Below are 21,557 nucleotides of genomic sequence, written 5' to 3'. Positions count from 1 at the left end.
ACAAATGTTTTGCGCTAATACAAAACGCAAATTTCACAGATGAAATTTTGATTCATAATAATGATGTGAGGGAAATGTCCCACAGAGGATAGGATGGATAATAAAACAATGTTTTATAAGACCTGAGAGCTGAGCAGCCCCCCCCCCCCCCCCCCACCATCATTATCATTCATCCACACAATAGTGGCTTTACATCTATCTGTCAAAATTGAGGCAACACTATCCATGTCTAGCTAAAGATTAATAAACATTCAAATTCACTATGTCAAGTTAGTAAGGTTTGTTGTTCTCCTTTAGTATGCTAAAGTATTCATCAGCTCATAATGACCAAGGGTTTTAGCACTTATAGATCTGAATCTTTGCGTATACAAAGATGATTGATGTTGTGCAACTATGTTTCTACACAATTTGTTTTTTCTCTCTTTCACTCATACTTCCACATGTCTATATATTTACTAGAAGCAAGTTTGTTTGTGGGATATTAGATAAGATCAAATAGAAGATTGTGTAAATTAGATTGAACAACATGTGGGATTTATTTGTTATGAAGATGAAGACAGTAATTGCGTGTTCAACTTTTGTTTGGTTTTTGCTGATTGATGTGTCAACTACTTCAATTAACAAAAGCTTAAGCCGAATGATCTTTTTCTAACAACAACCAGTCGTCCATGTGTCTGCAGCCACGTGTCTAAATTCCTAAAACCACAAATCTGATTATAACAATAATGAGATATAGAGAGATAGAGAGATGATAAAGAATCTGACACAAGAAAGAGAGAGGGAGAGAGAGAGAGAATGAGCCAAGAAAAAGACAAAAACAGAGGAGCTTCTCCTTCATCTTACGGCACGTTTCAAGGTGTCCCTACTTATCCTCCGCCGCCGCACCCTCCTCCGCCGTCGCATCATCATACGGTCACCGGATTCCCTCAGCCGTCTCCACCTCCCGGAGCAACTCAGCACGACATTTCCGTTTATCAATACGTTCAAGAACATCAAACCGTTCCTGGTAAGTAACTCTCCGACTCTCTTTGGAAACCTTTGTCGAAACGCAGCTTTGAATCTCAGATTTTCAAGAGGAAAAAGTTAAGCTCTGCTTCTTCTTTCGTCAACCCTTTTGATAGTATCTCAATGGTTACTAAAAAAGTTCCAATATACTAAAGATGAGACAGAGTCTATGCCTGAGCTTGATACCAAAATTTGTCTCTTCTTTATGATCCAACTGAGTAAAGTTAGTTCTCACTGACAAGAGTCGTAAGATTCTTAAAAATGATATAAGAGTTTATTTCTTTCAGTAATCAAGAACTTAAACTATATAATCAAAATTATTTAGAAAGCTTGTGCCTCTCCATTTCGATGGCTCTCTCTATCTCTGTTTCTACAATAGTTCACAAAGCTTTAAAAGCAAATGTATAACTAAATTTGCAGGTTACCCTGTTTCTGAAGGAAGACCTGCAAGAGAAAACCGTCTTCCTTGTTGTGGTCTTGGCCTCGGTTGGTTCTTGTAAGTTTCTCCTGTTCCCTAGCAATCTCCAATTAGACTTGGTTTCAATACATTTTGTCTGACAAAACTCATGTTTATGTTAAGGTTCATCATTGGTTTCCTTCTTGGTGCACTCCCATGGTACATAGGCGTATTCATTCTAGTATGTGCTAGGATCGATCCGCGAGAGAAACCAGGATACATAGCTTGTACCATCGCAGTGAGTCTTTCACTAAACGATAATCACGTTTTATACATTAATATTGTGATTCAATCAATGTTTAGCACTTTACTTTCACACAGGCTGGTATTGCTACAATTGCCATATTTTTTGGTGTCATGGGAGGAAGAGGAGCATGGTCGTGAAAGTTTGGAAATTAAGACATTGCTCATCAAAGTATCTTGAATTTGTGCTTGATGGAATGTCTCAAAAATTGAGCTGTGTTTTTCAATAGAATCGAGAGCTGGTTTGGACTTTACAAAAGATTTGAATATAAATTTTTATCATGGGGACAAACTCTCATACTTAATTTGACTTTTCAGAATCTACTTCATGCTCAGTTTAAAGAAGAAGTAAAAACTTACACAAGCGTCACATCCTCTACGTAGTTTGGAAATGCGTGAAACCCTACACCCACTAAACAACATCTGAACTTCAATGTTTACTCTTGTGAGAATGTTGGTTACGAGTTGTAGTGGCAAATTAGAAGAAGAAAGGATCTCGTGAGTAGTTTGAGTATAACACAATTTCACAACTACCATTAATCATTCCAGCAGGGCCTAGATATGTTGTGGAGAAGAGGCATTTGGTAGATATGCTTTGACCATTCATATTTCTCGGCATCCTCCAAAACCCACAACTCAAAGATCACTAAGATCGTTTCCTCAAAGGTTTGTTGCTTTTGTAAGAGAGCAATAATTTGATAATTTGAAGATCAAAAAACCGATATCAAAAATATACCAGTGTTTAGCTGTAGTGACTAAACAGAGAAATAATAACTTGAAAGACACGCAAGAAACACAAAATATACAAAGATTAGATAAATGTGGTAAGTTGGGTTTGGGAAGAAGAAGAAAGCACTTACATAAGCTTCATATCCTCTACATAGTTTGTGAATGCGTAAACCCAGCGCCTACTAAGCCATAGTGAAACTTCAATGTTTACACTTGTGAGAATGTTGGTCTCGAGGTTGTAGTAAAAGATGAAGAAAGGACCTTGTGTATAACATGGGCAAAGCACAATTTCGCAAGTACCAATCATTCCAGCAACACGTAGCAAAGTAATGTCATCATGCAGCACTGGATGAAACATTTGGTAGATATGCTTTGACCATTTATGTCTCTGTGCATCCTCCAAAACCCACAACTCCAAAATATTATCGCATCCATCATACTCACAAGCGCCTAATTTACCCTTGTAGTCGATCAAAGTGAAAGGGAAAAATTCCGTCCATGTTAGTGACATGTCTTGATCAGTGTTAATAACACTAAAAATCTCAGACCTAACATCAAAGCAAGCGATGTTGATGCAAGGGATTGTACCCTCCAGGCACACTGCTGGATAATACAAAAACCCATTGATGCAGGTGCAGCACATCGTATCGTCACCGCGTATACGATAATGAACTGTTCTACACTGGATCTTTCTCCATAAGAGGTTCTTATTTCCAGTCCCTAATGTTAGAACTTGATACTGATCCAATTTGCGCGTTTTACAAAACGAGGTGATACGCAATATCTTCAACTGTTGGTCTATCGGATCATACCCAAAAAAATCTTTATCATACACGTTTGATGGCCGCCACTCTGACTTGGGCAAGGCTAAAAACTCTCTTGTTATGGGATTACAAATCACGGCCACTTTTGGAGATTTCTTTCCAGCATGTTGATGGCAAACCAATCCGCCAGCCTGAGGATGACACACACTACTGCAAGGTGACCCTCTTGTCCTATGATGAAAGGTGGCTACAAGAGACGTGTTCTCATCCGGATTCTGAGGCTGTTGTACGGAGTAGAAGAACAAATCTCCTTCATATTCGATGATGAAAAGGATACGCGGTTGAGCCGGGGACTTGCATGGGAACAACACGTTGTAGTTTGGACGGCGGATTATGGACGACCAGAGCTTTGATACGCAACGACACTGAGCTATGCACTCCAGAGGTAATCTCGACAAGATATTGCTGATGAAGAGATCAACAGGGATCAGATCAAAGTATTCTGTTTCAACTTCAGAGGTTGAAGAAGAACGGATCCGTTGATTCATACTGAATGGTTTGAAGGTCACGCTAGGTTTGATGGTTCGACTAAAGTTTCTCTCGCTTGTTTTATGTCTTTCCATAAGTTGGGCTTTTTAGGGGCCTAAATCTATTTACTAGCGGCACCATACACTACTTCGTTTTGGCCCATTTAGACACGACTAACCAATTTAAATTTACTTATACACACCGAAAAAAAAAAAACAACTTATAGAACGATTCAGATCGTGGTGGTGGTGAATTGAAAATTTAAACATTTAGATCCATCAAACACAAAGAAGATAACTTTGAACATGTTACTAGTGACAATTATACCATGTTAGATCATTGATCATTCGAATATGTTTAGCCAATTTATCCCTCGAACAAGAGAATTGGTTTTTATAGTTTAATTTATTGATCACTCCAGGGCCAAGACAGAACACAAGAACTAACTCATGTCTCGTTTTCTTGAAAAACAAAAATCGAAAAACCCCCAAGTTTTGTAACTAAACAGAAAAAAAAAACTTCAAAAGACACGCAAGAAAAGAAAAAAAGTAAACACTTACATGAGCTTCACATCCTCTACAATGTTTGGAAATGCGTGAATCCTACACCCAGGAACACGAAACTTCTTATATAGTGGAACTTCAAGTTTTACCCTTGTGATAGTGTTGGTCTCGAGGTTGTAGTACAAAATGAAGAAAGGGTCTTCTGTGAAGCGTGGGTGTATCACAATTTTGCAACTATCAATCATTCCAGCAAGGCATACAGACCACATTCTATCCAACCACGGATGAGATATTCCGTAACTAAGCTTTGACCATTTAGATGCCTTGGCATCCTCCAAAACCCACAACTCCAAAAGATTATCATAATTAAGGGCACCTAATTTACCCTTGTAGTCGATCAAAGTGAAAGTGATAGATTTCTTCTTCTCTGCCATGTCTTTATTAACGTTAACAACACTAAATCTCTCAGATCTAACATCGAAGCAAAGGATGGCAACTTCTCCCTCATAGATCTCTGCAGGATAATACAAAACACCATTTATGCATATAGCATTACCGTTTAAAGCATAATGGATTTTGCAACATTGGATCTTTCTCCATAAGAGATTTTTATTTCCATCCCCTAATGTGAGAACTTGATACTCATCGGACAAGTTCTGTGAGCCACTACGCAACCAGGTGATGCACAATACCTTGAACTGTTTGTCGAGTGGATCATACCCAAAAGCATATCTTGCTCTATCGAATGACATCTCTGACTTAGCACCCTCCAAACTCAGGTCGGGCAGTTTAAAAGACTCTCCTGTAATGGGATTAATGATCATTCCCACCGGATTATACTGACGACACACCAGTCCGCTGACAGGATCACATATATCGTAAAACTTTGTGTTGCGGGTCCTATGATGAAGGGTGGCTACAAGAGACGTGTTCTTATCCAGATTGTGAGGCTGAGGTGACGAGTAAAATAACATATCTCCTCCATATTCGATGGTGAAAAGGATCCGCGGTGGAGCCGGGGACTTGATCGGGAACAACACGTTGTAGTATGGACGACGAATTATGGACGACCAGAGCTTTGATACGCAACGACACTGACCTAAAGAATCAACCGGCAACCTCGACAAGATATTGCTGATGAAGAGATCAACAGGGATCAGACCAAATGATACTGTTTTTTCTCCAGAGGTCGAAGAAGAACGGATCCGTTTATTCATGGTGAATGGTTGAAATGGAACGCTAGGTTTTGGCACAGCTTGAGTACGTACGTCGTCTGTATAATCCGGTGGGAGTGATCATTAACCTAGCTGTCATTAAACCACACTCCACAAGTTGGGCTTTGTTTAGGGCCCATAGCCCATTATCATTTAACGGTGGCAGCCCACCATTGTAGATTCATTTTAAGTGAATCTGCAAAATCTTAATTTTTATAACAATTTATCACACGATCTACGGATCTAGTACTATAATTTAACTTTTAGCATATTCGAGTCATAATCCAAAAAGACCAAAAAAGAAAGAAAGACAAAGATGTGCGAACAAAGTCCAGCTCCAGTCTCTGATCCTTACGCTTATCTTCAAATCGTAAAGAATCCAGATGATTCAATCACTCGCGACCTCACCAACTTCCCATGCGCCGCAGCAACACCTGATCCTTCCCCGCAAAACCCCGCCGTTTCAAAAGATCTCCCCGTGAACCAGTCAAAGTCAACGTGGCTCCGTCTCTACGTTCCCTCCTCCGCCTTAAACGACGGCGTTTCGTCTCAGAAACTCCCAGTCGTTGTGTATTACCACGGCGGGGGATTCATCATGTGCAGCGTTGACTTTCAAGTCTTCCACGATTTCTGTTCCGAGATGGCGCGCGATCTCAACGCCATCGTCGTGTCTCCTTCTTACCGGTTAGCTCCTGAGCACCGGTTACCGGCGGCGTACGACGACGGTACGGAGGCGCTGGAGTGGATCAAAAACTCCGACGACGAGTGGATCAAATCTCACGCCGATCTCTCAAATGTGTTCCTCATGGGAACTAGCGCCGGAGGGAACTTGGCCTACAACGTCGGGCTAAGATCCGCCGCCGATTCCGTATCTGATCTGAGTCCGTTACAGATCCGTGGACTGATCCTACACCACCCGTTCTTTGGCGGGAAAGAGCGATGCGGATCTGAGATCAGACTTGCAAACGATCAGGTTTGCCCTCCCATAGTCACCGACGTCATGTGGGAACTGTGTCTTCCCGTCGGCGTTGACCGGGATCACGAGTATTCGGATCCGACGGTGGGAGATGGACATGAGAATCTGGAGAAGATCGGACGGTTGGGATGGAAAGTGATGGTGATTGGAGGAGAACTAGATCCGATGGTAGATCGGCAGAGATATGTGGCGAAGCTGATGAAGAAGAAGGGAGTCGACGTGGTGGAGCAATTTACCAGTGGCGATGTTCACGGTGCTGAGGTCATGGATCCTTCAAAGCGTAAAACTCTGTTTGTTTCCATTGGAAGTTTCATTTCTTCTTCGAGATGAGTGACGTCGCAAGTGTTTTTTTTTTTAAGAGTTAAAAAAACAAACTCAAGACAAAGATTGTGATTAGTTATGTTTGGGAGAAGTAAACACTATTAAATATGTGTCGCAGTCTCTACATAGTTTGAAAATGTGTAAACTCTGCAATAAGGAAACTTTTCGAATACTTGAACCTCAAGTTGTACTCTTCTGATAATGTTCCTCTCGAGCTTTGAGATGAAGAAAGGGTCTCGTACTCTCGTGTATTCCATGGGTACAACTCAAATTCGCCACTAGCAATCATCCCAGCAGATAGTACATAGCTCATTTCATCCGGCCATGGATGAGGCATTTCGTAGATATGCGTTGATCATTTATGTTCCTTTGGATCCTCTAAAACCCACAAGTCGAAAATATTATGGTATATATCACAGTTACAAGCACCTAATTTACCTTTATAGTCTATGAAACGAAAATTTAAAGGTTCCGGGATATTTGTTGCCATGTCCTAATCAATGTTAGCGATAAAGAATTTTTCAGACCTAACATCAAAGCAAACCATGGTATGCTTTCCGGTACTGAGCCTTGCGGGGTAATACAAAACACCATTGATGCATATACCATTATCTTCTAGAGGATAATGAAGTATGCGACATTGGATCTTCCGCCATGAAAGGTTTCCAGTCCCTAATGTCAGAACGTGATACTCACCTAACCACTCTTGTGTGCCTTTACGTAACCAAGTTATACGCAATACCTTGAACTGTTCGCCTAACGGATCATACCCAAAAGAGCACCTTACTTTTCCATTTCTCTTCTCTGAATTCACCCCCTCCATTCTTAGTTTGGGTAAGGTTAAAGACTTTCCTATGATCCCTCCAAGGCCAAGTTTTGTAGTAGATGGAGTAAGACAGAACACAAGAACTCATGTCTCGATTTCTTTGGAAAAAGAAACTGAAAAAACCCATGATTTGCAACTAAACAGACAAATAATAACTTCAAACGACACACAAGAAAAGAGAGAAAAAAAAGAAATACAAAGATAGAATAATATGATAAGTTCTCTTTGAGAAGATGTAAACACTTACATAAGCTTCACATCCTCTACAAAGTTTGAAAATGCTTGAATCCTAATCCCACGGCCACGAAACCTTTTAAATAGTGGAACTTCAAGTTTTACCCTTGTGATAATGTTGGTCTCGAGGTTGGAGTACAAAATGAAGAAAGGATCTTCTGTTAAGCGTGGGTATAGCACAATTTCGCAACTACCAATCATTCCAGCAAGGCATACAGACCACATTCTATCCAACCACGGATGAGATATTCCGTAACTAAGCTTTGGCCATTTAGGTTTCTTGGCATCCTCCCTCCAAAACCCACAACTCCAAAAGACTACTGGAAATCTCATAACTACAAGCACCTAACTTACCCTTGTAATCGATCAGACTAAAAGTGTGTTTTGAGATCGCTGTCGCTATGTCTTCTTGATCAACAAAGATCAGACTAAAAGTGTGTTTTGAGATCGCAGTCCCCATGGATGGAAACTCTAGATGAGGACTGCTATCTGATGCTCCAACCACGCTCTTGGACTTGTTTAGGGACTAATAACTTCTTCCTAATTGATTAGGTTTTCTCTGATGTATGTTATGTTATGCAAGAAATACTTTTCGATCTGATCATTACAGAAGAAGGAATCTGAGCTAGACACAAACACGTTAGCCTAGCCTTCTCAAACCCGTTAAATTCTCAAATAATGCCCCTGTTGCAGGAAAAGAAAAGAATGACCGATGATTAAAGCTGACCTAAGACTTTGTAACATCATACAATCCTAAGAGAAGTAGCAATACCAATTTATTAGAAAAGGAAAACACCCAAAAACATTATAATAAAGATAAAAAGGAAACCTAACAACAACAATGTCAATCACATACTTCTTTCACTAATGTCAAACAAACAAAAATGTTAACTTAACAAAAGAGTCCAAATCTTCTCCTTTTGTCATCTGGAATAATATTAGTAAACTACCACTGAAATTTCCATTACAACAAATCAAGCATCCATTACCCAAAAAAAAAAAAAGACAATGTAGTTTCGTATCAAAATCTCTGTTCTAAGATCAAAATTCAAGAAAATACGAAAAAAATATAGAGCAGAATCTCTGATTTCAGACATGACATAACAAACATGTAAGAAATAATAGAAACAGAGAGAGAGAGAGAGACTGCTCCACTACATTGAATTTAAATCTTGGCCGGGTGAAATTGGGACTAGCATAAGAGTGCAAGAACCCATTTGGATCGGCCGTCGTGTTCCACAAAACAACAAAACAAAACAAAAACAAACGATTCAATAAAAAAAGGTTTTGGTTATTAATAAACGAAAATGTGAGATCTTTTCTTCCAATTTGCAATAATGAAAGGTTACTTGCAAGAGGAGATAAGAAAAGATCATTGGGTTTCGATTTATGCCCGCAACGGAACATGAACAGCATTGTAATCTCGCTGCTCTGATCTCTCATAGGCACTTGAATTTTGACCTTTGGTGGCGGCGATGTTTATTTATAAGCGACCGCAAGACGAAGACCTTCAGTGTTTTTCCAATTGTCTGTTTTACCCTTAAACCTATTTTTAAACCTATTTTGTATTCTGTGAAAGGACCCAGGACTTTAGAAAATTTCCAATAAGTCCCGTTATATTTATTTATAGTCTATTTAGGCCCCCAGTTCTTGTATTTGTTGGTCACAACATCACATATTTTAATCGACAGCTATAAATAAGAGGAAAAATGGTCAATTCCCCTCCCTCCCCTCAAGTTGGTTTTGTCAATTCACACCTACAATTTTGTTTTGTACCTAAAATCAACATCAACTAAGATAAATTTTGAATTTCCTACGTACTCAAAGCTAATTTGGAATAAATCCACAAATTATTAGACGTTATTATTGTTTTGGAATCGAAATGACTGCATTTTATCCTTCCATGTCTATCATAATCGTTTCATTTGCACTAAATTAAATAGAGGAAGCTAAGTCTACCCCATCACCATGGCTCCTTTTATTAGGTACAATGAAAGTTCCAAGAATCAAAAGTTGAGGTAAAACAATTATTGTATGTATACATATATTTCTTTAAAGACCATATATACCTTCTTGATTAGGTTCTTAATTAATGAAAGCTGCTTCTTATACGAGAAACATGATGTATGATCTCTTCACTTTTGATAGTCTCTTGTTTGGGTATTCAAGCAAAGCTTATCATACAAAAACATGAACAATTCATTTCTCTTCTGATCTTCACTTTTGACTCTCTCTCTCTTGGTTAGGTTTTGAACAAATTTTTTTTTTTATATATACAAGCAACACAATGCTCTCTCTTTTATTGGATATTATCTTTTAAACAAATCCTGTAAAATTAGAAACATGATGTAATGTTTTTATTTTATTTTGATGTACGTTTCTGAACAAAGATTTGTTAAAGAAGAAACATATTGAGAAGATTTTGATTTTCCCTTGGTTATGCTTCTGAATATATAGAGCTTGTTTATTAAGTAATCGTGAGGGAAAGATTGGGTTAGATGGGTTTGCTTGAAATCCATAGAGATGAGTAGTTTAATTAAGGCACTGACCAAATTCATACGGATACAATCCACAATGATAAGGTATAATTATGATGTTCGGCCAAAGCTCGTCGTGTTATTCATTTTTTACCTGTAATCCTTTTTCTTATACATTTCCTGTTAGTGTCTCGTTGTTTATAAACATAATATAAGATTTGTGAAGGTACGTGAACATATTTTGAGTCAAGAGAGGCAATATTTCGCATTACTGATATAACAAATATTCAGCAGTCGTAAGGGCCTCTATGAAGTGTTGTGACGTGATGCTAATCCCACCAACCTCCACGATGTCAACACTAAGGAAACCCTTGAGAGAACCTTTGCTATACTCGATGGATACCTCTGTAAGAGGTTTTAACAGATAATAAGTCAGATTAGCTATTCGAAACTTTATTTAGTTTAGCTGTATGCTTATACTATATACATGATTATCTAATCGCTCACTCGGTTGGAGAAGGAAGCAAATGCTCACATTTCCATAACATTTTCATAGTATTTTCAAAACATCTCCATAATGTTTGCATAATATTGTCATAACATTTTCATATTTTTCCATAACATTTCTATAAGATTAAAGTCGGCAATTTAATTCACCACATTCAAATTTGATGTTTTTATTATGTTTTATATGCCATTTTCTGATATGCAAAGTTGATTCTTTTTTTTTTTTTTTTTTTTTTTGCTAACTTGTAAATATCATAAATATGAAAGGTTTAGTTGTACATGAGCACTAACTATAGGAAATGTAATCTTGGCAAAAAGAATAAAAACAAGATTACAGATAGGAGACTTATAAAGTCACAAAAGAGAAGATTAAGCATGATCTAGCCAAGCAAGCATAAGAGGCTGCCACCTTTTCCTATGCCGTCTTCCCGAGATGATATTGCGCACCTCTCTATCAATACTTTTAAAGATGGAAGTGGAAGGGATACTCGTGCCATTGTGAAGTACATTGTTTCGCTGGCGCCAGATGTGATAGACAGAAACTTGAGCAGCAACCTTACGCAACAGCGCAGGTGCTAGGGAAGAGGCATGCCTAAGTTTATGTTTTTTATGACATTTTCCCGCTTTTCTAATGTCAAAGAGAAATACATTATTTATGAATGTTTTATTCAAATTAAAAAAAAAAACTAACCAAAATGAAAAACCAAGTTAAACTCCATATCAACGTTCAAGAGTCCAAAGCAAGTGCTATAAGAGCTATAGATCAATTGAATATACATATATTTGTTTTGCAACTGGATTTGATGATTGTTCCTTCAAATGTGACTAGACGACAAAAAGTTATTCGGATGTTTTATGCAACATCAAGTTTTTCGATCTAACAATATGAATCTTAAACATTATAGTCGCAGGTATAAGAAAAAGTGATGTCGATGACAAAGAAAAGAAAAAAAGAAAAAGTGATATCAGGTCCATGGCTATCCATCTTTCATGACTTTATCGGAATTTGAACGTTACATTACTCAGCATGAATATGAACAAATAGTGCAGTAAAATCGCCGGGGTGATCCTTGATGCATCATTCTGCAGAAGAAACCGTTCGACACCTTGCAGGGAAACAACCTGATTGCCTGAATATATATGCATGTATATGATCGTCATCTCAATGACCCAAAGTATTCCGGTGGCCAGACCTAGAGAAGCAAACAGATATGTTACTTATAGGATTAGTTATCACTGTTTCATAATAACTTCATAGCTAAAAAAACTTGAGATAAGAATGTCAGAGTAGAAAAGAGTTACCCGCAGAAGAGCTTTTCCTTCAATGAGACTGTAAGGTATAGGTCCAAAATGGCGTGAATCAGTCGAAGCATACAAGTTATCTCCCTGAATCCAAACATGACCTTTTGGAATCTATTAAAGAAGGAAACACATAACCCTTTTATCAGACAAGCTTTGGAGCTGCAAAACCGAGACTGGTCGTAGTGCACAGATAAAATAAGACAGCAAAAAGCCTAAATGCTTATACCTACTCACAAGTCTGACTTTAATCGAAACCAGACCAGCAATGATTCACATTTTAGACCATCTCAAATCATCAATCATATACAAATAAACCATAAACCCTAAGCCATAGACATTTGCAAATTGCATACTTTTACCCTTAATGCTATAACTACTATGGAATCGACTCAACCGAAACTAGTAACTAGCAATCTTTTACCTTCTACACCATCTCAGATTATCAATCATACATAGAGAAATCCTGAAGCCGAAACCATAAATTTGCAAATTCCACCGAATGTTGCCTTAAACCATAAATTGCTATAACTACTCTGATATCGAATTTCAACGAACCCAGTAACCAGCAAACTTTTGCATTCTAGACCATCTACATTATCAGTGATACACAGAAACCTTTAAACCCTATAAATCTGCAAACTCCATCTTCTTTTATTACCTTAAACTCTTAATGCTATCACTACTCTGAGTTCAACTTTAAATCGAAGCCAGTATACTCCTCCTTTCTAAACAGTCCCAACTCATCAATCATACATAGATAAAACCTTAAACCCTAGCAATTTGATCATTCTATCATATAAAATCTTAAGCCCTCAAAACAATAACTACTCTGAAATCGACTTTATCAATCCAGTTTCTAGCAATATCTCACCTTTTAGACCATCATCATACGCAGATAAACACTAAAACCTAGATTACATTGCAAAATTCAGTCAAGACTTTAACCAACTACAACAAAAGATTGAGTTTTTAAAGGAGTGATAGCTCAATGATCATACCACAACGCTGACGGAGTTATCACCGACCAATGGGTCAGCAGAGAAAGTGAGTCTATCGCCTTCTAAACCCAAGATTCTCTTTGTCACCATCCTGTTAGGGTCTCTCGGAGATCGAACCAACACAACATCACCGAGCCCAATCTTACCGAACCGGTGTGATAAATGTTCAGCCAAAATAACATCGCCGGTGAGGTTAAGCGTCGGAAGCATACTCGGACCTTGAACCTAAAACCCCAAATCAAACAAAAATTAGATTTCGTGGAGAATACGAAAAGAGATAAACAGATTCAAATTCGCTTGGTTACAAACAATTACAGACGTGAGTAGAGGAGATTATATAACGATCCGTGACATGAAGCAAGCAGAGAAACTTGGCTACGATTGATACATTCTCGAACGCTTCTTTAGCTGCTCCACGCCATTGCTTCAGAAAACTCATCACTCTCATTCTCATATTTCTCTCTCTCTCGTCAGAAGAAGCAGAATAAAGGTCGAAGACGACGAAAGAAGGAACCAATTCGACTAACACTTAAAAATGACATGTAGTTATTTATTCTACACCCAAAACGACACCAAGTTTTGACCTGTTAATGTGTTTTTTACTTGTTAATGTGAAAACGTCGTGTAGTAGAGTTGCATACATTGAAAACGACAGGTTTTCTTCGTTAATGACAGCCAAAGCCACAAGTGAAAGAATTTGTGATGATCTGTATAAATTTTGCAGAGTCAATTAGTGGTTTTTCAGCTGCTTCTTGTACAGATCAAAACACTTAGGATTTATCGCCGGAGCTTTTTGAAAATGGAAGGTATTCTTGCTGCGGTTCCAACTGCAATGTGTGTCTCTCTGCGCACTAATGCTGAACCCATTCATCATTTTCCCGGGAAGTTCTCGAATCGGGTTTCAGTGCTTCAAACAGGGAACTGCGTTTCTTCTCTTCGGAAACGTTCGATTCATCCTTGTCAAAACGGCAATGCTTTGCTCAGAAAGCTACATTGTGGTGAAATTTCGCGTGGCATCGTTAAATCCGCCGCTTCTTCGGGTAAAGTTTGAACCTTTATAGAAAACAGAATTTGATTTCAAAATTTGTAGTTGAGTTTGCTTTTGGGTTTAGGGTTAATCAATCATTTTGCTTCTGTCTTTTAGAGCTTGAAGAAACAGTGTAGGCGTTAGCAAGTACTCATTTTTATAAAAGCAAAAAGAACAAATTTGAATGCAATTTGATGTTTAACCCACCCAGTTTCATTTTCTTCTGTTTTGCTTGTGGTAGTTGGAAATGCAGACGAATACGCTGAAGAAACGGCGACAAGTGTGAAGTTTCGGAGATCAGTGACATTACCTGGTTGTTCTAGCCCGTTGTCTTTGCTAGGCACTGGTTAGTTTTCACTTTTCATCATATCTGCACTCTTTAGCTTCAAAAATGCTACTTTTTTTTCTCAACGCTTTTATTATAGATCTCTATGGGATCTAGTGTATATGAATTACTTCTACACTTGGTATGAGGCTTCCTTTATGGGTCTATATATGAAAATGCATCAATGTTATCAGGGTTTAGGGAGAAAAAGTTTGCCATCATTGGTGTCAAAGTCTATGCTGCGGGTTATTATGTGAATGAATCTATCCTGAGAGGGTTAAGCGCTTGGAAAGGGCGATCTGCCGATGAGATCGAAAAAGATTCATCACTGTTTAGTTCCATTTTTCAAGGTAATGAAATGCTAAAGATAATAGCTTTCTTCATGCATCATTGATCTCTCTCTCTTCTGAGTCTTATTCCTTTCATTAATGCAGATCAAGCAGAGAAATCTTTGCAGATTGTTCTCGTGAGAGATGTTGATGGTAAAACCTTCTGGGATGCATTGGATGAAGCCATTTCACCGAGAATCAAATCTCCGTCTTCTGAGGATACTACTGCTCTCTCTACATTCCGCGGGATCTTCCAAAGCAGACCTCTCAACAAAGGAAGTGTCATACTCTTGACCTGGATCAACCCTTCTAAAATGCTTGTAAGCACAATTAATTGTTGTTACACATAAACTTAATAGTTTTGCTTGCTCATTTGTCGGTTCTTTGGTTAGGTTTCTGTCTCCACGGGAGGATTGCCAACGGATGTGGATGCTACGATCGAGTCAGGCAATGTTACATCTGCTCTGTTTGATGTGTTCTTTGGGGATTCTCCAGTTTCTCCTACATTGAAATCTTCAGTGGCTAACCAGTTAGCTATGACCCTTGTGTGAACGTAAAGTATCATATTGTAGCTGTATGTATCATGAAAATTGCAATGTGTTAATCTCTATTTTATGTTGTTATCTAACCATATAAAGTTAGCCAACATGAGCAAATTTAATACTCGAAATCTCATGTGAAACGTAGTCCAATATGTATATAAAGAGCATAAGAATAAAAAAAATTGGTTTTGATCCCTAATTTTGTAACATGTAATCCAAAATAGTGAGTCAAACAGTTGGAAGTTAGGTAAAGAATTAAAATTGTAGAAGTGTAAGTCAAGATCATATATATATAGAACGGAAAATAAATATGATTGTGGTGGAAGACAAGAAAAGATGAATGAAATGATATGGTTTTGGTTTGGGACAAGTTGAGCAAGTGAGTCTTTATCTTGGTGTGTGCCCTTTACCACATGCAACTTCTCCTTTCTTCCTCTCTAAGTGGACCACAAATTTATACACACAATTGATGATGCATTTGTCTTTATTAATTTTTATGTTTCATCAACATTACTATATCTTTTGTTTTTCCCATCTTTATATTTGGCTCACATCTTATTTAATAAAATGTAACACCCACACAAATAAAGAAACAAAATAAATCAGCTTGGTGGAGATATTTTGTGCTTTCCCTAGTCAAAACTCTAAAGTATACAATGTACAAAAAGCATGATTCATTCATGTGAAAATGCATTTTATATTTCATCTCTTTAAATTATTATTACTATTATAAATAAAAAAAAAAACAGAAAGATGAGCTTTAGTTTGAACACCTTAAAATATATATAAAATGACACCAACCCCTACAACACTGTCATATATAATATGAAATTTGTGATATTTGTGCAGCTTATGAATCCAAGAGTTCTATTATTAAAGGTAATGGACCAACTTTGCAACTTACTCATATGTTTTTTTTTAATGTTTTAAATGCCTCTCAAATACAACAATTATTTTTTTATATATATAATTTTCTAAAATATTAACATATAAATCATGAACCTTTTTGTGGATGGATTTGCCCCCTCTTGTGATAAACTTTAAATATGAACCAGACACTTAATAATAAGTTTGGTCTTTTCAATAAATACAAACGCCAAATTGTGTTAAATTGACATGCGAATATATAATCAACTATACCTCTAGGTTTTCACACGAATTATTTTTCTATCAAAGACTAAGACATAACCTATGTGTGGATTGCAATCTTTTGTTTTTTGTTTTTTTGTTTCGTATTATCATCAGAAAAATTTAAGAGAAGTGACTAACAACTTGATGATACTTCATACTTGCATAGTTGCATGGAATAAATGTATTACTGTCTCGTCCTTTATCAAATTAGACTAAACCAAATCTAAGACCAAATAATATCATCTTTGTTTACATATGAATTTATTTGTTTGATAGATGTTATGATTATACAGAATCTCTAGTTAGATAATGTTGAATAATATTTGTTCCAATGGTACGAGAAATTATACGATCACGTGGGGGGTTAAATTGACCACATGAGAAAAAGAGTGGCTAGAATTGAATATTAAAATATAAGATAGGGGTCAAAATCGGAGCCAAAGAAAAATTTAAAAAACGGTCCAAATCCAGCAACAAGTGTCTTTACTTAAACCAATTGGGTCATTTTCAAAAAAAGGTCGTCCACAGTAAGGGAAAGGCAAATACAAATTTTATCCTTAGAGTTGTGTTGTAATAACGAAACTGCCACTCATCATCTGGGATTTGGTCACACCCGTACGCAATAAGTACCCACGAGAATTGGCTTCAATTAGTAATTATTTTTTTTTAATTCAAATTTAGAAAAACTCAAACCAACCCAATAAAAACAATAAAATAAAGAAAAATCTCAGATTTTTAAATTCTCTCTCTCTATATTTCTCTTCTTCTTCTTCTTTGATCGCTGGATCTAGGTTTCTTTTTGTTTGGTTTCTTCCTCTGCTCTCTCGTCTTCTTCACTGACTGGGTTTGAATTTGAGTTCGTTTGGTTTCGGGACCTTTTAGCAAATTAGGGTTTTTACTTTTATTTTTCGAAAAACCGATCGAGATTTTTGAGATTGAAAATTTTGCTATTTTCTTTGATACTTTTTTTGTGAGTTCGAAGGTTTGAGTTTTCTATTTCCGTCTTTTGTGTTCGCCGAATCAATTAGGCAAGATTCCAGTTGATATATTTGAAGAAGATGCAACAAAATCAAGTGAAGAAGGTTAATAGTCTCTTCTCTCTCTCTAGCTTTCTCAGTCACAGTTTGGCTCAAATTCAAAATTATAAGAGGATAGAGGATAAAGTCTTTTCCTTTTTTTGTTTTGAAAAAAAAAAAAGGTTTCCTTTTCCAATTGCAAAAAGGTTTACTTGCATGAGCATTATAATGTTCTGTTTCTTCGAGTTTTTGTTGTTGAGTGGATAAGCTTACTGTATTCTTATAAAGTTTCTGTTTTTTTTTTTTTTTTTGGTTCTGTTCTACTTTTGAGATTCACCAGGGGACGAAAGAGATGGAGTTTTTCACAGAGTATGGTGATGCTAACAGATATCGGATTCTGGAAGTTATTGGCAAAGGAAGCTATGGAGTTGTGTGCGCAGCTATTGATACTCATACTGGAGAGAAAGTTGCTATTAAGAAGATTAATGATGTCTTCGAGCATATTTCTGATGCGCTTCGGATTCTCCGTGAGGTGAAGCTTCTTAGGCTTCTACGGCATCCTGATATAGTTGAAATCAAAAGCATTATGCTGCCTCCTTCTAAGAGGGAGTTTAGAGACATTTATGTTGTGTTTGAGCTCATGGAATCAGATCTTCATCAAGTTATCAAAGCTAATGATGATTTGACTCGTGAACACCACCAGTTTTTCCTTTATCAGATGCTTCGTGCTTTGAAGTTTATGCATACAGGTGCAATTCCTTTCATTGTTTGAGACCTGAGATCCGCAGCATGTCTGGTTGTAACTAACTGTATTTTTTCTTACTGGGTGTAGCTAATGTTTACCATCGTGACCTTAAGCCAAAGAATATACTGGCAAATGCAAACTGCAAGTTGAAAGTTTGTGACTTTGGATTGGCTAGAGTATCCTTCAATGACACGCCTACAACAGTCTTTTGGACGGTTAGCCTCATGGACACCTTTTGTTTGCTAACTGTTAATCTTCGTCTATGTAACTGTTTCCAATTTTGTGTGTTTGACCTTTCCCTTTGCTTGAATTATTTAAATTGGATGCAGGACTATGTTGCCACAAGATGGTACAGAGCACCTGAGCTATGTGGATCATTCTTTTCAAAGGTATGTGTTACTGTGGGATTGAAATACGTCTTTGAACGCACATTAGTTGTCTATGCTTTTAGGTCTTATGTACAGAATAGTGTTTACTGTAGATATCTGCAAAATAGTGTTAAAAGATTTAGCTGATATTTGATGGTGCTTGAATAAGTATAGAGTTGTGCCCCAGTGGGATATTAAAATAATTCTTGTTCAGGGATGACTTTGAACTCTCCCGGAAGTTGAAAATCTGTGAATCAGGTAACCTTGTATCAGGTTATGTTCATTGAGTGTGTTTTTGTTTTGCGTATGGAACTTCATATTTTGGATTATTTTTTCGTCAGTCTGATTTACAGTTTATAATATTTTGCAGTATACTCCAGCTATCGACATTTGGAGCATTGGCTGCATCTTTGCAGAGGTACTAACAGGGAAGCCATTGTTTCCGGGAAAAAGTGTTGTTCATCAGTTGGAGTTGATAACTGATCTTCTTGGCACACCAAAATCAGAAACAATTTCTGGAGTATGATTTCTTTGTCTACTTCACATTCACTTGTAATTTATATTCATATACTGAATTGTATAGCTAATATCTGTATCACTGATACAGGTTCGAAATGATAAAGCTAGAAAATACTTGACTGAAATGAGGAAGAAAAATCCTGTAACCTTCTCGCAAAAATTCTCCAAAGCAGATCCTTTAGCACTCCCTCTTTTGCAGAGGCTGTTGGCTTTTGATCCAAAGGACCGACCCACTGCTGCAGAGGTCTTTCTTCTGTCATTGTCACTTTGTTATTAGATACTTGTTACGCCCTCTTTCCAAAGCTGCCTTACTTCTTTTGTGTATCTTTGCTTACTTTGCTATCTTTTCTGTTTTTGGATAGGCATTGGCTGATCCTTACTTCAAGGGTCTTTCTAAGGTTGAAAGAGAACCTTCGAGTCAGCAAATCTCGAAGATGGAGTTTGAATTTGAGAGACGCAGATTGACGAAGGATGACATTAGAGAATTAATATACAGAGAAATACTGGAATACCATCCTCAGTTGCTCAAGGACTATATGAGCGGATCAGAAGGATCTAATTTTGTATACCCGAGGTTTTAATTTCTTCCTACCTTTTCCTATTTTTCGCAAAATGAAACATTCTTCTTTTCTTTCTCTCTTTGGGTTTATGTCAAATCGCCTGCTTCTGGCTTTTCATCCAGGGTTTGACTTTTTCACTTGCAGTGCCATTGGACATCTTAGGCAGCAGTTCACTTACTTAGAGGAAAATAGCAGCAGAAATGGGCCGGTCATACCTCTCGATAGGAAACACGCATCACTTCCTCGGTAAGTTTATTCATTCCATGCATGTCCACTGTGGATAATATGATTGTTTTTTGTTCTTCCTTCTGTTGCGTCATAGCATATGGTTCTTTTCTAATGGATATGATTGTTTTCGACAGGTCTACGGTTCATTCAAGTGTAGTCCCTTCCACCATTCAACCCAACTTGAGCGCAACAGAAAATAGACGTGTTTCTTTCGAGCCTTCAAGAAATGGAGTTGCATCTGCAGGACATCCATCAACATCGACTTATCCAACTAAATCTATTGGACCTCCACCTAGAGTACCACCATCAGGTAAAACCTCGATCGCATCAGTATATATATTTTTCTAAAAGTTATAGTGACCAATTGTTTTGGGGTGTCTTATTACAGGTAGACCAGGTCGTGTTGTGGAATCATCTGTATCTAATGAGAATGGTAGAAACCTCAAAGAAGCTTATTTCAGAAGCGGGGTATCATCTCCACACTGCTACTTCCGGCCAAACACCATGACAAATCCAGGGAGTCGAAACATAGAAGCTTCTTCTTTTCAGCCAAGACAACAGAATTCTGTCCCTCAATCCAGTCCCACTGTACCGCCAGCTGCTACGAGTAACCAAACCGACGCCGAGACTATGAACCAGCCAAACCCTTATTTCCAACAACAGCTCCCGAAGATAGATCAGTTAAGCAACAACAACACACAAATAGCCATTGATGCTAAGCTGTTGCAAGCACAATCGCAGTTTGGTCCAGCTGGAGCAGCAGCGGTAGCAGTAGCAGCACACCGGAACATAGGCACAGTTAGTTACGGAGCAGCATCATAGGCAGAACTTACAGACAGATCTTTAACCACAGCTTCCTCAACCGGATGATTCTGGTCTCTCTAGTTTTTTATGTAAGTATTATTCAGTCAGGCTCTGATTCGAACTACGCTGCAACGATATAATAAAGACTTTTCTAGTTTTGTAACTCAGGAGAACAAGATCGCCCTTGGATATTATTTAGTCTGATTGCAGGTCAGTCCCGGTGATTGTTTCGGTTATCTTGTCGGCTCCATAATCTTTGAATTTACCATAAGCGTAGTTCACAGTGGAGACGAATATGGTGGTGATTATATACTTCTTAAACTTCTTAATCGGTCCCATCATCAGTCTTATATTGTTATTCAAGAAAGAGGAATCTGTTTGATTATTGGAAAATTTGGTCTTCATTTGATTGATATAGACAGCAATAGTCCGAAGAATGTGGAAGTGAATAAAAGAGATCGTTGGTCCATAGATTTTGTCTCCTCCGCAAACCACTCTTTTGCACATTATAATTAGGCAGCTTTTGATTCAATGGTTACAATGAAAGTTGAAAGAAAGGACGACTATATTTAACAACAACAACAAAACTTCGAATTGTTGACGCCATTAAATGTTATCCCGCCAATTTTATGGGCTCGAAATTAGCCCACTAAAGGTCCATTTACTTATAACCGAAGTCACTTTCTTAATAAGCATGAGATATGTGTTTATTTGTTCTATTATTTAATTGTATTAACTAAAAAGGAAGCAAATCAATAATTTCGTTACGTGACGGTGACATTAAGCATCTAATAAGCATTGAATGATCCGTTATGTTTGATCTCAGGTCTTTTTTTGATTGAACTAATAATTAAATCTCAGGTTGACATGTAGTTATCT

At 37.5% G+C, this 21,557-nt stretch overlaps 9 protein-coding genes across 9 annotated transcripts; 5 read left to right on the top strand and 4 right to left on the bottom strand.

The window, feature by feature from the left end:
- Positions 1 to 749: 749 nt before the first annotated feature.
- On the top strand, positions 750 to 2,027 carry LOC17900777 (60S ribosomal protein L18a-like protein). The gene is made up of 4 exons (XM_006304188.2): positions 750 to 1,006; positions 1,426 to 1,501; positions 1,586 to 1,700; positions 1,784 to 2,027. The coding sequence occupies exons 1-4, from the start codon at positions 796 to 798 to the stop codon at positions 1,844 to 1,846; spliced, it is 465 nt and encodes a 154-aa protein (XP_006304250.2). The 5' UTR covers positions 750 to 795; the 3' UTR covers positions 1,847 to 2,027.
- Positions 2,028 to 2,561: 534 nt separating this feature from the next.
- On the bottom strand, positions 2,562 to 3,746 carry LOC111832456 (putative F-box protein At1g61060). Its single transcript, XM_023788790.1, has 3 exons — positions 3,226 to 3,746; positions 3,116 to 3,122; positions 2,562 to 2,831 (listed from the first exon to the last, which is right to left on the bottom strand). Exons 1-3 carry the CDS (start codon positions 3,744 to 3,746, stop codon positions 2,562 to 2,564), a joined length of 798 nt encoding a protein of 265 aa, XP_023644558.1.
- A 406-nt stretch (positions 3,747 to 4,152) lies between these two features.
- On the bottom strand, positions 4,153 to 5,571 carry LOC111832562 (probable F-box protein At1g53815). Its single transcript, XM_023789667.1, has one exon. It carries the CDS (start codon positions 5,444 to 5,446, stop codon positions 4,283 to 4,285), a length of 1,164 nt encoding a protein of 387 aa, XP_023645435.1. The 5' UTR covers positions 5,447 to 5,571; the 3' UTR covers positions 4,153 to 4,282.
- An 88-nt stretch (positions 5,572 to 5,659) lies between these two features.
- On the top strand, positions 5,660 to 6,912 carry LOC17899980 (probable carboxylesterase 120). The gene has a single exon (XM_006306069.2). It carries the CDS (start codon positions 5,760 to 5,762, stop codon positions 6,747 to 6,749), a length of 990 nt encoding a protein of 329 aa, XP_006306131.1. The 5' UTR covers positions 5,660 to 5,759; the 3' UTR covers positions 6,750 to 6,912.
- LOC111832455 (putative F-box protein At1g53550) lies at positions 6,817 to 8,260 on the bottom strand. The gene is given in 3 exon segments (XM_023788789.1): positions 6,817 to 6,990; positions 6,993 to 7,649; positions 8,155 to 8,260. Coding segments are annotated over 3 exon segments (912 nt in total). The 3' UTR covers positions 6,817 to 6,841.
- Positions 8,261 to 8,362: 102 nt separating this feature from the next.
- On the top strand, positions 8,363 to 9,394 carry LOC111832454. The gene is given in 4 exon segments (XM_023788788.1): positions 8,363 to 8,368; positions 9,011 to 9,220; positions 9,222 to 9,245; positions 9,380 to 9,394. Coding segments are annotated over 4 exon segments (255 nt in total).
- Positions 9,395 to 11,591: 2,197 nt separating this feature from the next.
- LOC17900489 (mitochondrial inner membrane protease subunit 1) lies at positions 11,592 to 13,582 on the bottom strand. Its single transcript, XM_006305661.2, has 4 exons — positions 13,404 to 13,582; positions 13,085 to 13,309; positions 12,087 to 12,197; positions 11,592 to 11,977 (listed from the first exon to the last, which is right to left on the bottom strand). The coding sequence occupies exons 1-4, from the start codon at positions 13,536 to 13,538 to the stop codon at positions 11,942 to 11,944; spliced, it is 507 nt and encodes a 168-aa protein (XP_006305723.1). The 5' UTR covers positions 13,539 to 13,582; the 3' UTR covers positions 11,592 to 11,941.
- A 228-nt stretch (positions 13,583 to 13,810) lies between these two features.
- Positions 13,811 to 15,435, top strand: LOC17900407 (fatty-acid-binding protein 3, chloroplastic). Its single transcript, XM_006305413.2, has 5 exons — positions 13,811 to 14,124; positions 14,353 to 14,457; positions 14,631 to 14,786; positions 14,871 to 15,085; positions 15,158 to 15,435. Exons 1-5 carry the CDS (start codon positions 13,884 to 13,886, stop codon positions 15,314 to 15,316), a joined length of 876 nt encoding a protein of 291 aa, XP_006305475.1. The 5' UTR covers positions 13,811 to 13,883; the 3' UTR covers positions 15,317 to 15,435.
- Positions 15,436 to 17,199: 1,764 nt separating this feature from the next.
- LOC17900828 (mitogen-activated protein kinase 18) lies at positions 17,200 to 21,147 on the top strand. The gene is made up of 10 exons (XM_006306957.2): positions 17,200 to 17,520; positions 17,795 to 18,203; positions 18,287 to 18,414; positions 18,529 to 18,588; positions 18,938 to 19,087; positions 19,175 to 19,330; positions 19,449 to 19,660; positions 19,791 to 19,892; positions 20,009 to 20,184; positions 20,263 to 21,147. Exons 1-10 carry the CDS (start codon positions 17,497 to 17,499, stop codon positions 20,694 to 20,696), a joined length of 1,851 nt encoding a protein of 616 aa, XP_006307019.1. The 5' UTR covers positions 17,200 to 17,496; the 3' UTR covers positions 20,697 to 21,147.
- The last annotated feature ends 410 nt before the right edge of the window (positions 21,148 to 21,557 follow it).

This window comes from Capsella rubella, unplaced genomic scaffold (assembly GCF_000375325.1).
Source record: "Capsella rubella cultivar Monte Gargano unplaced genomic scaffold, Caprub1_0 scaffold_1, whole genome shotgun sequence".
Taxonomy (NCBI): Eukaryota; Viridiplantae; Streptophyta; class Magnoliopsida; order Brassicales; family Brassicaceae; genus Capsella; species Capsella rubella.
Note: the sequence above shows the minus strand (reverse complement) of the source record. Positions and strands in the feature narration are given on the sequence as shown.

Bases quoted from the DNA above. Each gene is read 5' to 3' on its own strand.
- LOC111832562 (XM_023789667.1), bottom strand. From the start codon at position 5,446: ATGAATAAACGGATCCGTTCTTCTTCGACCTCTGGAGAAAAAACAGTA.
- LOC17900828 (XM_006306957.2), top strand. From the start codon at position 17,497: ATGCAACAAAATCAAGTGAAGAAG. The intron at 19,893-20,008 runs GTAAGTTTATTC...TGTTTTCGACAG, and splicing joins AAACACGCATCACTTCCTCG to GTCTACGGTTCATTCAAGTG. The intron at 20,185-20,262 runs GTAAAACCTCGA...GTCTTATTACAG, and splicing joins ACCTAGAGTACCACCATCAG to GTAGACCAGGTCGTGTTGTG.
- LOC17900489 (XM_006305661.2), bottom strand. From the start codon at position 13,538: ATGAGAATGAGAGTGATGAGTTTTCTGAAGCAATGGCGTGGAGCAGCT. The intron at 12,198-13,084 runs GTATGATCATTG...CTTCTTTAATAG, and splicing joins ATAACTCCGTCAGCGTTGTG to ATTCCAAAAGGTCATGTTTG. The intron at 11,978-12,086 runs GTAACTCTTTTC...TTGCTTCTCTAG, and splicing joins AAGGAAAAGCTCTTCTGCGG to GTCTGGCCACCGGAATACTT.
- LOC17900407 (XM_006305413.2), top strand. From the start codon at position 13,884: ATGGAAGGTATTCTTGCTGCGGTTCCAACTGCAATGTGTGTCTCTCTG. The intron at 14,787-14,870 runs GTAATGAAATGC...TCATTAATGCAG, and splicing joins GTTTAGTTCCATTTTTCAAG to ATCAAGCAGAGAAATCTTTG. The intron at 15,086-15,157 runs GTAAGCACAATT...TTCTTTGGTTAG, and splicing joins TCAACCCTTCTAAAATGCTT to GTTTCTGTCTCCACGGGAGG.
- LOC17900777 (XM_006304188.2), top strand. From the start codon at position 796: ATGAGCCAAGAAAAAGACAAAAACAGAGGAGCTTCTCCTTCATCTTAC. The intron at 1,502-1,585 runs GTAAGTTTCTCC...GTTTATGTTAAG, and splicing joins CTTGGCCTCGGTTGGTTCTT to GTTCATCATTGGTTTCCTTC. The intron at 1,701-1,783 runs GTGAGTCTTTCA...ACTTTCACACAG, and splicing joins ACATAGCTTGTACCATCGCA to GCTGGTATTGCTACAATTGC.
- LOC17899980 (XM_006306069.2), top strand. From the start codon at position 5,760: ATGTGCGAACAAAGTCCAGCTCCAGTCTCTGATCCTTACGCTTATCTT.
- LOC111832456 (XM_023788790.1), bottom strand. From the start codon at position 3,746: ATGAATCAACGGATCCGTTCTTCTTCAACCTCTGAAGTTGAAACAGAA.